At 43.7% G+C, this 14851-nt stretch overlaps 1 protein-coding gene across 1 annotated transcript in view; it reads left to right on the top strand.

Annotated features, from left to right (window-relative positions):
• The window catches only part of rbm20 (RNA binding motif protein 20), a 231325-nt gene that overhangs the window by 177177 nt on the left and 39297 nt on the right, over positions 1-14851 (top strand). The window contains exons 6-9 of the mRNA XM_068053005.1: positions 4567-4713; positions 5722-5853; positions 10075-10154; positions 12925-13615. Of these exons, the coding sequence (XP_067909106.1) occupies positions 4567-4713; positions 5722-5853; positions 10075-10154; positions 12925-13615 (1050 nt within the window). The remainder of the gene's footprint in view (positions 1-4566; positions 4714-5721; positions 5854-10074; positions 10155-12924; positions 13616-14851) is intronic.

The raw sequence follows: 14851 nt of genomic DNA, 5'->3' as shown, positions 1-14851 counted from the left end.
CAGCTACTGCCAAACATTTAATATTTAAAGTTATTCCGAATGTCTGAATAGTGTTATTGCTGTCATATTACTGATTGTTTCAGGCATGCTGCAAAGAGCTGAAATCTCAATTAAAAACAGATAGACAATGGAGCCTGAGATTCCCTGGAGCTGCTGCCATTCCGTGCGTTAAAATATTAATTTATCTGAATTAGCAATACTTACCACAGGCAAATGAAATCTAAATTTAATGCTCAGATTCATACTTTGCATCTTCGTTAGTACAAACATAAATGGCAAATGTTTAGCTCATGATCTCCTGCAGCTTTTCTTTTTGCACATTATCATATTCTGCAACTCTTGTCAGTCACTGATATTAAATCTCTTCTTCCAAATCCATAAAGTCTGCTGGTGGATACAAGGCTGTGCGAAGTTCCTGTGTGTTCAGTGTGTGAGCCTACTGTGAAATAAGCACAAGACCTTCGCTTTTTATGGGCTGAATTTTATTAGCGTGCTGCAAACTGTGTCGGCAAGCTTTGAAGTCACCGGCCTTCAGGCACGGAAGAACTGCTGCTGAGCCCCCATGATATTTTGCGCGGCGGCTTATTTAAATGGAGGGGGCCGGAACGGCCGCCCCCAATGATGTAGAGGGGGCAGCCGCTCCGTCCCCAGCAATGGCGTCCGGCGCCAGCGGGCAGACGCCAGCGCCATTTTTAAAGAGCTTCAAGCCCTTAGCAAAAAAGAGATACTATTGTTAATTTAAAAAAAAATTAAAAGCTGGAGGCCCTTTCCCAACCTCCCCATGGTTTTTTTTATTGGCCAATATGACAAACATTAACTTTATTGCCCACCCTCGTCACATTTGCCCTTCAATCCCTTCCCACCATCCCCACAGCTAATAAAAAATGTTTTCCCTGCTTTCCACCCCCCCCCCCCACTCCCGCCCTGATAATATCACTGCTCTTCCCCCTCCTCACCAGTGTTTCACCTCGGAACTCCGAACAGAGTTCCCAATGCACGCGAGTTGTGGTGGGCAGCCGTAACATCGGTGTGGGACGGGTAACTAGGTGAGTTATTTGCATTCATTATAAAATGCAAATGAAGGCCCCGCTGCCGTCCAGCGGGGCATGGTGGGTGTGTTGGGGGCAGGGGGGGCCACACTGAGGCCTTTCTGCCGCCGGTAAAATGTGGCGGGGCTTTCTTGACGTCGGGGGTCGTGGTGGACCGCCCCCGCAAGTATTTTACGGGCCCCCCACCCCCACCCCCGCCACGACCCCTGATGCGAGGGGCTGGTAAAACTTAGCCCAACGTCTCAGAATATAACATCCCTTCATTTTCTTCAACTCACGTACCTGCTTTATGTAAATTTATATCATATTTACAATTGTACAGAGAAAAACATCAATGCTGGAGATCAAAACAAACACCCCCACTCAAAAAAAAAATGCTGGAAATGTGGAGCAGGTCAGCCATGTCTTGAAGAGAGAAGATTGGCTAATATTTTAAGTGGGATCCTTCATTAAGATTGACTGTGGCTGTTTTCCCATTCCACCTCTGCTTGCTGTAAAATTGAGCCTGCTAATACATTGCAGCTCAGCAACTAGGGGTTGGAAAGATTGGGTCAATGGCAGACCAAACACTAGTCAGCAAAGAGCTCAAGTTCCAGTGAGAATCAGACAGTCTCGTGTCTTGTTTCCAAAAAGATACTATATGTCTCCACTGGTCTCAGCGCCAGCAATAAACATGGACCACAGCCTTATTCTCATAACATAAAGTTACTCATTCTTCCTTAGCATTTATTAATTTCCTCAGACTGTGAAGGAAACTGGGAAAGGATTGGGTGCCTGTGATCCAAGAAAAGGATATTTTCTGGAAGGCCATTTATTATCCTTTGTACATGCCAAAGATAGATTTTGATAAACAGTGACTAATAAGAACGGATCCTTGCTGTTAATCAGCAACTACTATTTATTTTCATCAGGGAAGGGATTAAATCCACCACAGTTGTACGAAAAGATGGAAACAATTGCTGGAATCTTCATTAAATGTGATCTAAAATAGTTTCATTAAAAAGATTCAAAATTATATCTCAGTAACCAAACTTTTTGATATAATAAAATATAAGCACCTGCATTATACTCCATTCTACTTCACAAATGTTTAATACCTCTGTTTTTAATTATTGTCTACGTACAAGCTTTGCTTCTATCCTATAACTCTTTGCAGTGCCCTTTGAACCTTCACATTTATATTTATATCGAGGATTTGGGAGTATATTGGTTATGGGGCAAGGTTGGCTACCTAGATGCTTCACAGTGGCAAATTGTGATGTTGAGTTCACTAAATCTGGTAATTTCTGGGCTATTACCGGGAAAAAAATTATTAAAGTTGCAGGGCTCTTGTAAACCACCTTCAGGGTAGGGAACTTGACACCCCTACAATAGTCGAGTGTGACTATCGTCCACACTATCTGGTTGACTTTTAGGAAATGAAATTAGTCTATGCCAGCTGTGTGAAATAGAATCATAGTGAATCAACAGCCTGTGACTCACTGCGCCAGTTTATATTTTCCATTCACTTGGAAAGTATTGCCAATATTTTTAATTTCAAACAACAACTCCTAGCTGGTCTCCCATATTCTACCTTCCACAAACTTGAGGTCAGCCAAAACGCTGCTGCCTGTGTCTTAACTTGCACCAAGTCCTATTTACCTATCATCCCTGTGCTCACTGACCCACATTGGCTCCCATTCAAGCAACGTCTTGATTTGAAAATTCTCATCCTTGTTTCCAAATCCCTCCCTGGCCTCGCCCCTCCCTATCTCTGTAATCTCCTCCAGCCCTGCAACCCTCCGAGATATCTGCGCTTCTCTAATTCTGGCCTCTTGTGCATCCTGATTTTAATCACTCCACCATTGGTGGCTGTGCCTTCAGTTGCCTAGGTCCCAAGCTTTGGATTACCCTCCCGACACCTCTCCACCTCACTTTCCTTCTTTAAGGCATTCCTTAAAACCTACCTCTTAAAACCTATTGGTCATCTGCCCTAATATCTCCTTTCATGGTTCAGTGTCATACTTTGCTTTATAATGCTCCTGTGAGGTGCCTTGGGATGTTTTATTACGTTGAAGGCACTATATAAATATAAGTTGTTGTTGTTTCTGTTAATTTCAAACCAAGTAAAAGTGACAATGAGACTCAGAAACGAGTCTCAAGAAAAAGTTTAACCAATCGTTCTGTGAATTTCAGAGGAAAGATGATCGGGCGCGGTGAAAAGTCGGTTTCAGATTCACTATGAAGCTGCTGGCATAGACTAACGTACCCTCCTAATGCCCTACGAAGTGGCCTAGCAAATGCTATGAGGCACCATCTTCTCAGAGCTACTAGAAATGCAATATAAATACAAAACACAACAAATTATGTTGCCTTTAATGCAGTAAAACATCCCCAGGTGCTTGACGCAGCTTTTCCAGCAACACTGTCATTCTGAAAAAAATAAAAATGACATTATTTGTCATCTCAGCACTCACCTCTTTAGTTTAATTTCCTCCTTCCTCTCTTTCATTTGCATTGAACTGCAAATCATTCTCATAGTATCCACTATCCCCGGTGAAGATTCTTTAGTTTGATCCCTCGCAAATTAGCTTCCAATTTAAAAAATTGTTCACAGGATGTGGGTAACGTTGGCATGGCTGCATTTATTGTCCATCCCTAACTGCCCTGAGAAGATAGTGGCAGGCTTTTTTTCTTGAACTGCTGCAATCCCCGTGGTGATAATGCACCCACAGTTATAAACTTCATCAACGGTGGGAATGTGAGTCCAGCCAGACCTAAGGGGCAGATTTCTTCCTGGTCCCATGGATGCGGATTTGGAGGCGGGGTGGGTGTGGAAAATCGGAAAATCAGCCGCTCCCCGATTTGTGTTCCTACCTCCAGGAGATTTTCCTGGAGGCGGGTTCCCTGTGGCAGCAGCTCCCCGCCCATCCACAGCAGGTAGCCAATTAAGGTATTTAAAAGGGCATTTAGCCCTTAGTTGTGTGCAGCAATGCAATCTTAAGGGAGGCACATGGGCCCTGCACTGTGTCAGGAGTCCAGCAGGGCATTGGAGGTGGCCTCACAGCAGGAGGTCAGAGGGACATCGGAGGCTGCTGTTCGTTCTGCTACCATAGAGCCACAAGGTTGAAATAGGCACAGCTATGGCCAAATACATTCTTGTTGTAGGGCACCCCCACCACACTGATGGCCCTAACAGCTCTGGGCCTTCATTTTTATTAAACGCTTAGAAGCCTTTCAGCAGCACCTGTTAATTGGCCACCTCCCGTAAGATCAGGGCACACATCTGAGACGAATGGGGTCGAGATCCCCCAATGGTCTCAACACCTGAAAATTTTTAACGTGGAGAAAGTTCCGCCCAAGGTTAGGAGATATGGAGATGAACTTAAAAAAAAATGTGTAAATTCAGGGTGTACATTACTGACCAGTGGAAAAATGAATGTTATGCCTGTTACAGATTTGTCTGCGTGTCTGTCATCTGGTTTTCTAACACAATAGCACTTCCCATTACTTTGAAACTAATATTCTTTATTTCTAGCTGTTTCCACAGAGGAAGCCTGGACCCAGCCGAGTTGTTCACATCTGTAATCTTCCTGAAGGAAGCTGCACTGAGAGTGACGTCATTAATCTTGGACTTCCATTTGGAAAAGTCACTAACTACATTCTCATGAGGGCCACAAACCAGGTGTGATAATCATGATTTCTACCAGCTGTTAATTATAAATATATCTTTATAATCTCTAAAAACAAAGTGCTTTGTAAAAGAATCTTGTTCTCAAGTATTCCTTCAAAACTAAACTCAGGTGTTCTTGTAAATAATATTTATTAATTTTTTAATCTTTAAAAGTAAAGCAAATAGAATTGCATAGAATTTACAGCACAGAAACAGGCCGTTCAGCCCAACTGGTCTATGCTGGTGTTGATGCTCCACGCAAGCCTCCCCCCACTCTCCTTCATTGAACCTTATCAGCATAACTTCCTATTCCTTGCTCCCTCATGTACTTATCTAGCTTTTCCTTAAATACATCGATACTATACATTCACTCTGATTACATGGCCCCCCAATCAGAGCCACCACACTGTGCTGTGTCTCAGGTTTGAGACCTCAGCTGCCCGGTTTAACTCATGAATACACTTCTTTGATCCATGATAGGCAAAATGAGTGTTCCGGAGCAATGTTCACAGGAAGTGAAGGCTTTACAGGTGCTTTGCATACTTACAAACACTTTAAAATATTTGATTGAACAGGCTGGGGATCTTTTACCTAGAAAAGAGAGGGTTGAGAGGTGACTGAATAGAGGTCTTTAAGATTATGAAGCAGTTTGAGAGGGTAGACATAGAGTAGATGTTTCCACTTGTGGGGTAGCACAAAACCAGGGGCCATAAATAAAAGATGGTCACTAATAAATCCAATGGGAAATATAGGAGACACATCTTTACCCAGAGAGTGGTTAAAATGTGGAACTCACTACTGCACTCAACCACTCCTGGTTTACCTTCTGTCCCTGTGCAGGAAGCTTCTGAGTATCATATTGGATGTTCTCCTCAGTGGCCTGGTTGAGGCTGGGAATTCGCTATGTTGGGATTTACAAGCTCCTCCAAGGCATAGAGCATCAGCACACCAAAGCACAGCCGACCAATTCACAGCACCATGTTTCCCAGGTGCAGACTGATTATCTTTCATTTTTTGCAGGCCTTTTTGGAGATGGCATATCCTGAGGCAGCGCAGGCCATGGTGCAATTCTATCAGCAGAAACCTCCTGCTATTAATGAGCAACAGCTACTTGTCCGCATGTCCAAACAATACAAGGAGCTCAAATTGAAGGTAAGGTTAGATCGAAATAGGAAGGCGGGATTGTCTTATGAGGAGAGATTGCAGAAACTGGACCTATGTTCTTTAGAGTTTCGAAGAATGAGAGGTCACCTCACTGAAACTTACAAAATTCTTACGGGGCGTGACACGGTAGATGTGGATAGGATGTTTCCTCTGGCTGGTGAGTCTAGAACAAGGGGATACAGGGCTGGATTTTACGTTGGGTGGACAGGAGCTGGCCACCGACTGAAAAGTCGGTGGCTGACCCGCTTCCGCCTCATCTGGGGATCCGTTCAGTATTTTACGGGTTCCTAGGCTTTAATTGTTTCAAGGCGGGATTCCCACCCGCTTGAGGGAGGGCTGTGGAAGCTCAATTATTGATATGGGGACAGTGGGGAAAAATGGCATAAAGGTAGATGATCAGCGATGATCTGTTTGAATGGCGGAGCAGGCTCGACGGGCCAAATGGCCTAATCCTGCTCCTATTTCCTATGATCCTATGAAATTCATAAAACTACTCGCACTCATGTACCAAGACTAGCCAAGCTCAACCTGATCAATTTAAGACACGATAATGCTGATACAAAGCAAATAAAAATTAACAGTTTATAGAAGTAAAGGAATTTCTTTTTGAATCCTCGAGTTGGGAGAGGTTAGGGTACAGATTTCTCTGTGACTTCTTTTTTCAGAAACCTAAGTAAAAGGTCACTATCAAGCTGGAAAATGAAGTAGAGAAGATGAGATTGATCAAGACCTAGTGGATAGGTGAAGCTAAGCATGGGTTTTAAAAGCCTATAGATTGCAGAGAGAAGACTGAGGGAAGTCAGGAATTCCACTTTTTTTTTATTTCCAAAATATACTTTATTCATAAAAATCTGTAAAAATTACATTCCCAGTTTAAAACAGCATCAAGTCAAAAAATACAAACAGTGCAAAGGTGATCAGTGTCCTTCTATACAATCATGAGTTGCCTCACAACCCTTCCATTTCATTGTCATGCCATATACATTTTTACATTTACAGCACACAAAATTTTCCCAATACAGTTCGAGGGGTTTCCCATGGATCCAGCCCCTCAGTTCAGCTTGGTGGGAGGACCTTACACTGTGGTCTTTCCCCATTGAGCCTTTGCTGCGGCTGCCCCAAGCTTTAGTGCGTCCCTCAGCACGTAGTCCTGGACCTTGGAATGTGCCAGTTTTGATGTCCTAGAAAAGAATGAATTTGAGTAGGAAATGGTACAATAGCTGGAAGTTCCTGTTTGCCTTTGCTGGACTTCTTGGTGAAACCGAGGTGGGCCAAGGCAGAGATGTGCGTGGAAACATGCTCCACCACATTCCTACCTTGTTGTGAAGCCTGCCCCCACACATCCCCGCAACCCGCCCCATATTTTTGCTTGCAAGGACTGCCAGTGGACAATATGCAAATGAACTGTACTCCAGTACAATATGGAAACTAGATGCAAATCAAGGAAATAGATCCTCCAACCTATTTCCCACTATTTGTATCTTCAGAAACTGGCTGCAGTGATGCCTGTTAGAGCCAGGCTTCCAGTGTTCCAACGCCGATGGAGGCAGTCGTGAAAATTGTTTTGCAGGTTGGGGATTGTATAATCGCTTTTTGAGTGATGGAGCGCGCATGCCTAAATGATAAATTACCTGTTGTACTGCCAGTATGGAGACTGCCTGTGCCCTATCCCTGTACTGCAGCAAACTTGCACCTCAGTGGGACTCCGTGGCAAAGGCCAGGGCTCCCCACTCTGATATTCAAATGACCCAAAAGCCAGAAGATAGGCTAACATCTGGAGAACATCTCTGCGATAAGTGGAAGTGTTGTCCTGTCCCATCCCTCCAATTCTGCAGAAGTAGACAAACAAGGCCAATGCTGTCAGCACAGTGGGGATGTAAAGTGGAGGATAAGTTTGTGGCCATGTATATTTGGAACTTATGAGGACTGCTGCTAATAGTGTCCTAGAGTTAGATGATAGAAGGTACATACCATCCCCTTCCTCTATCCACCAAGATAGTGCATGTTGTTCCTCCATTGCCACAAACAATTCTATAGAATTTGAACTTGCTGCCTTCTGGGGAGGATGGAAATGCTCTTACACTTGTGTTACACTGCCACCTGTTAAATATTAAAAACAACTGTAGTACTATCCCCTCTGGGAGTCCCTGCCTGGATCATATTTTGCATTTGGGTCTAATCTGGGGTGTCGAGAAATCTGTCACGCTGAGCATGGTCGGGGCTCAGTCTGCTGCTCCCTTTATAACCTCACCCTCTTAAACCAGAAAACAATCAGCAGAGCTAACATTTTCCAATGCTATTTACCCAGTTACAGTGCCACCCTTCCTATTCATGTGCTGCCAACACATTTAGCAGAATAAATAAAGGCATCCTGTTGACTTCCCTTGGTTGTCTTCCTACCCAAAGCAGTTACTTTATTAATTTAAGTATGAACTGAGCAGTTTGAGTAGCGTGAAGGGCAGGATAACTCAATGATAGCTACTAAGCTATAGTGTTTCTCCCTGGTGGCAGATCATCTTTAAAGTCTTAGTTTATAAATCAGCGTTTTTATAGAACTCCTCTGTGCAACAACATTGGAGCAGACATATTGGTGTGATGTTACATCTAAGCACCTGAGGAACATAGGAACAGGATTAGACCATTCCCCTTAAGCCTGTTCCACCATTCAAGTAAATCATGGCTGATCCGTATCTTAACTTCATTGTTCTGCCGTGGTTCCGTAATACGTAATCTCCTTATTTTATCAATCTCGGGTTTTGAAATTTTCAATTAACCTAGCCTCAGCAGCTTTATGAGCTGGACTGTTTGGTGATTATAGTGGCATGCTACTGGGCAGACATGTGAACAGCTCCAGAACTGAACCCCCCTACGGTTTGGAAAAGATGCACTTAGCGCTGGTTATCATACTGTGGAGTGGGACGTTCAGGTGAGAACTCGGCCGCTTGTCAGCACTCCCATACCTTAACTCTGGCCACTGCTCCATGAAATGAAATCCATAGGGGATAGTTATACAATAAAACATAATTTAAAACCAAAATTTAAACAATAAATTATTGCTAACTCTCTAGTATTGGAGTTATTTTTCTCTTTAACTGCACAGACATTGCCAAACAAGTGTGTGGACTATTCTTAAATCACCTAGATTACGGCATCCCATTATCCACTGTAGCTTTGCCAAAAAGGAGGCGATCTCGTATCTGCCAGTACAATATATCCAGGCTGTATTCTGTAGATATCAGTGCAAACTTTATCCTTTCTGCTGAAAATGACATTGACTGTTCTGTGCTGCACTGATAGTGGGTTTGATTTTTAAATTTTGACCTGGTGTGGAGTAAACAAGACAGCAGCTCTGCAGTAAACAGAGATGAGTACAACTTACTGATTTCTTTTTCAGTTTGTGCAGTTTTGGTCGCCATGATGTCAAAGTCTGGTGTAAAGCTGCCTATGCAGAAGAATATATTGGCCCTTGGAGGGAGTGCAGCAAAGATTCACCAGAATGATACCGGGATTAAAAGGGTTAAATTAGGAGGACAGGTTGAATAGACTAGGTTTACATTAACTTAAGTAGTGGAAATCTGGAACTCTCTTCCCCCCCCCCCCAACCCCCACCCCGCAATCGCTATAGGTTAAAAATGTCAAAACTAAGATTGATAGTTTTTTTATTGGGCAAGGATATTAAGGGATTATGGAACCAAAGATGGGTAAATGGAGTTAAGGTGCAGATTAGCCATGACCTAATTCAATAGCAGAGCATGCCTGAGGGGCTGAATGGCCTACTCCCACTCCTATGTTCCTAGCGTGTGTTTCTCTTGCAATAAACATGTTATCTGTGGGCTCCCCATTGCTGGCATAGGTATACTAACAACACATGCAATTATTACACCAGTGCTGCTTTGCTTTTGGTACCAAACTATCCCTTCTATAGTTATATTTGACAGCAGCAGCGGAGATTTCAGTCTGCTGACCATCTGTGTGATGGATTTAAAAAGCTCATTGGTTAGCAATTCACACCTTACAGGGGGAAATAATTACTTCTTTAGCTTCCTTTACAGTGAACTTCAGTACTAAAGTGTATGATCATGTAGAAACCACAGAGAAAAATATAGCCCGATCACCCAGTTAATCAGCTATGCATAGTAGGGAAATAGGAATTTGATCCATTATAGAGAGACAGCACATTTTAATTTGTATTCTTTAAACTTTCTTCAGAAACCAGGAAAGAACGTTGAGTCAATCATCAATGATATTAATTTTCAAAAGGAGAGGGAGATGCACAAAGACTGGGACAGGTAATGTAATGTATTTGATTAACATCTTATCAAAGTTATAACCACAGTCATTTTGACTGTTCAAATAGTTTATTTAAAATGGAGACTTGCTGGCAAAGTAAATACATATTAATTAAAAACAATGCATGGGGGGGGGGGTGATTTTCACTTTGTGTGGTCCAGGCAGTGAACAATGTGATTATGCTGCCTGTCTGATGTTCTTGATGAGAGGGCTGTACCATTGTGAAGGCCGAGCGCATATCCATTTGATCGGTGAAGTTTGAGTGATTGCCCCGTGGGGGGAGTCAATCACAGAACAAAGTATGGATGAGCCACCAGAAAGTGGCAAGTTTTTTTGAGAGGCCAAGAGGAGCATTTCACAAAAACAGATTATCCGGTCATTATCACATGGCTGTTTTGTGGGAGTTTGCTGTGCGCAAATTGGCTGCTGCGTTTCCTACTTTACAACAGTGACTATGACTACACTTCAAAAGTGCTTCACTGGCTGTAAAGCTCTTTGGGATGTCCTGAGGTCATGAAAGATGCTATTTAAATGCAAGTCTTTCTTTTTTCCTTTCGTTTTTCACTTCTGGCTGTGTTTTCGTAGTGGCCTTCGGTGGTCCCTGTCGCTCAACGCCTAGTACCAATGACGGAAGTGTGATGAGTAAGCTTCATCACCTGCAGTGCTCTCAGTGACAGATTTAGCCATTGATTTATTGTACATAATGAATTGGATTGAGTTCTTCAGGTTATCTGGAAGCATGACCTGTCCCCAGAAAATCCTGATTTTTGTAAACGTTATTTGGTGAATTTTTCAGAATTTGGGATGATACTTTTTATATCCCAGTCAAAATTTGTGGTGTTGCTGAGGCCAAGTCTTCAGGTGAAGTGAGGTCAGAGGGTGAAGAATAATTGGACCATCACATGCAGATTGTCGTTCAGTTCACATTTTGAAGTCCTTTTGTCCTTATATTTATATAATATTTGATTTAATATCATTATTTATACTTAAATGGGAAAACTTACAGCAATTTGGGGCAAAAGCAGAGAAGTAGAACTGGTTAGAGATTAAGAGTTTTTCTGCAGTACAGGCTGAAGAACTGGGAGATGCAACACTGAGTGACTGCAGTGCCACCACTGGTGGGAGAGTGTACAATTCTAACCTGATAAATTTACGTAGGCAGTTTTAATTATAAATGAAAGAAATAACTTGCATTTCATGGCATCTTCCACATCCTCAAGACACCCCAAAGTGCTACAGAGTTAATGAAGTAGTCACTGCTGTAATGTAAGCAAATGTGGAGGCCAGTTGGTGCACAATAACCACCCACAAACAGCAACTAGATAATAAAGAACAAAGAACAAAGAAAATTACAGCACAGGAACAGGCCCTTCGGCCCTCCAAGCCTGCGCCGATCCAGATCCTCTATCTAAACATGTCGCCTATTTTCTAAGGGTCTGTATCTCTTTGCTTCCTGCCCATTCATGTATCTGTCTAGATACATCTTAAAAGACGCTATCGTGCCCGCGTCTACCACCTCCGCTGGCAATGCGTTCCAGGCACCCACCACCCTCTGCGTAAAGAACTTTCCACGTAAAGAACTAGATTAATTGCTTTTTGTAGTGTTGGTTGAAGGATAAATGTTAGGCAGTACACTTGCAGAACTCTCCTTCAAATATGGGATCTCTTACGCTTCCTGAGAAGGCAGTCAGGGGCTGAATTTTCAGGACAGGTGGACAGGGCCCGAAGATACTGGCACCAGCCAGCGTGCTGGTTTCCCGTTGCCATTCCCAGTGCCAGCCATTTGTGCGGAGGGGGGTTCGGGGCTGGCAGAACTACCCGCCTCCATGTGGTGAGTTGCTGATTAGGCTCGTTAAGGCCCTAATAAAGACCAATTAAAGGATGCTGACTGGGATTTTCCAGTTGGCCCCAAGCTTCCCACACTGGTGGGGGCCAGTTTAGGAGCTTGGAGGCAGGTATCTGGCAGCTGACTGGGGGTGGGGCAGTGCTCCATGCAGGCCTAGAGGCCCTCCTTGCCTGCCTGAGGGTGAGAGCAACCATAGGCCACCTGTAGAGGGATTCCCACCTTCCCCCATAGTGCTTCTATATCTATCTTTTACTTAAAGATTTGAAAAAGTTGGTGAAAGGGTGCCTCCATGTTGAAGCACCCTCTCTGTTACTTACCATCATTATAGCCTCCAGCTTTGATAGCTTTCCCACTGCCCTAAATTGGGGGGACAACCTGTTTCCATGCCAATTAAGCAGGCACCCACGTAAAATTCCTGGATCAGTGACTGTTTCCACCTGGGGGTGGGTTTGGGACCGGGAAACAGTCCCGACTTCTGTTTCCTGTCCCCGGAGGGAAAATCCAACCCTGGGTCTTGGTTTAATGCCTCGTTCAAAAGATGACACATTTAAGAGTGTAGCACCCAAAACTGCACTGAACTATCAGCCTGGATTCAGTCCTCAAGTCTCTGAATCCAATCCCCGCCACAGAATCTGATTTCTATACCATAAGTCACTGTGATGAGAACACTGAATCAATGCAAATCGGTGCTGAATCCTGGGCAATTTTCTATTATGGATCTGAAAATAATAGGAATGATAGATTGAGCATGACAAATTCATTTCATGGAGATCTCCTGCTGTGGCCTTTCATTACTGTACCAGCCATTCCCATTTGAAAGTATTTGTGGTGTTCAGAAAACCTGAAAGTAAAGTACTAAGGGCTTTCACTGACATTTTGTCACTGTGTATTCTTTCATCCAATTGGACCATTCCTTGTTACAGATTTCCATTGGAAAGGCCCAGATCCCGCAGTCCCTTTACTCGGTCGCTCAGCCCTAGAATGGAATCTCATAGCCCAAGCTTGGCTTCTTGTAGTTCTTCCCAGCATTCCTCAATAAGCCCCCGGAGGAGCAATCTCAGCCCTATGGCAATCAGCAGGGGAGAGTGGAATAATGGGATGGAAAGAAAAGGATCACAGGGCTATCTTTCTCATAGAAGAACAGAGGAGGAAAAAGATGAACCCATACTAAAGAATTCTTGTAAACAGAATAGAGATGGATCTGACAAGTGGGGCTATGACAGAAAACAATATTTAAAACCAAGTGGACAATCTAGTCCAAGGTCATTAGAGGACAGAGGAGATGGATACCAAGGACATAAAGATAAATCTATAAAATCCTGTGTTCAAAACCCAATTTCATCCCAGTCGAAGTACAAGATCCGAAATGAAGAGGATGATAAGAAAGAACAAAAGCTTAAATCAATAAGGAATAAACATTCACTACGGTCTAAAGGCAAAGACAACGAGGCCCATAGGCGATCTGGTCGGAGAAGAACTTCAAGCAGCCAAAATCAAACTGAGGACAAGTGTGAATATGACAGTCTGACATCTCCAGCTCAGACAGACAGAATCCACACAGCCCTTGAAGACGGTGAAAGGAGGGAACAGAAAGACGAAACATCTGACAGTGAGGTGAGAATGAAATGTCATTGGCCATTAACCAATGCAAGGAATCACATTCTGTCATTGTCACCTGCTGCTTTTCTAGTAAAGTTCCATTTTGAGTAGATTTCCCATCAGCATTTTTAAAGAAAGATCTTGTATTTAAACAGTGCCTTTCACAACCTCGGGATGTCACCTAGTGCTTTACAGCCAATTGAATACTTTACTGCCAATTGAATACTTTACTGCCTTGTCACCCACTGAAATGGAAGGCAATGTGTTAAAAAATCTTTTGATACAGTGGTTACAAAGATTCACAACTAAAAGTATCTGGCTTATTTTACATTTCTTTCATTGCTACATGTATCCGATTGTATTATTCCCTGAGAACAGTTACATTGTGTTACACTGTTAGGGTTGGATTTTACTTTAACTGACCTGTCGGGAGTGGGTGGCGGGGATCTTTAAGGCAGGGGGAGCTCAAAAGTCGGGTCACCCATCAGTTTCCCACCCGGAATCCAGCCTGATTGACAGGCTTGGCATCCTGTCGGGCGGGGAGCAGGCCATTAAAGGCCTGAGGGTAGATCTGCTTCTGGGAGAGGGAGGTGGCATAGTGCTAATGTCCCTGTACTAGAAATCCAGAGGCCCAGGCTAATGTCCTGGGGACGTGCGTTCAAATCCCACCACGGCAGCTAGTGGAATTTAAAATCAATTAATTAGTAAACTCAATAATTAATAAAAAAATAATCTGGAATTGAAAGCTAATCTCAGTATTGGTGCCATGTAACTATCTTTGATTGTTGTAAGAACCCATCTGGTTCACTAATGTCCTTTAGGGAAGGAAATCTGCCGTCCTTACCTGGTCTGGCCTACATGTGACTCCAGACCCACAACAATGTGGTTAACTCTTATCTGCCCTCTGAAATGGCCTGGCAAGCCGCTCAGTTGTCAAGGGTAATTAGGGATGGGCAATAAATGCTGGCCTTGCCAGTGACGCCCACATCCCACGAAAGGATCAAAAAAAGGTGGGTTAAATCGGAGTGTCGGGAGGGCGGGGAGTGGGACCGAACAAGGGGAGGAGAGTTGATCCCGGGGTGGGGGGAAATGGGATTGATTGAGAAGGAGGTCAATCAGGGGTGGGAAGTAAGGTCAATCTGGGGGTGGGGGGGGGTGGGGTTGATTGACGAGTTGGGGAGGGTGGTTGGATAGTGGGGCTTATCTGACGGGGAAGGAAGGCGGGTCAATTGTGGAGGGGGGGAAAGGGTT

The sequence above is a fragment of the Heterodontus francisci genome, chromosome 20 (genome assembly GCF_036365525.1).
Source record: "Heterodontus francisci isolate sHetFra1 chromosome 20, sHetFra1.hap1, whole genome shotgun sequence".
Classification (NCBI taxonomy): Eukaryota; Metazoa; Chordata; class Chondrichthyes; order Heterodontiformes; family Heterodontidae; genus Heterodontus; species Heterodontus francisci.
This window is presented reverse-complemented; position numbering and strand designations above follow the sequence as displayed.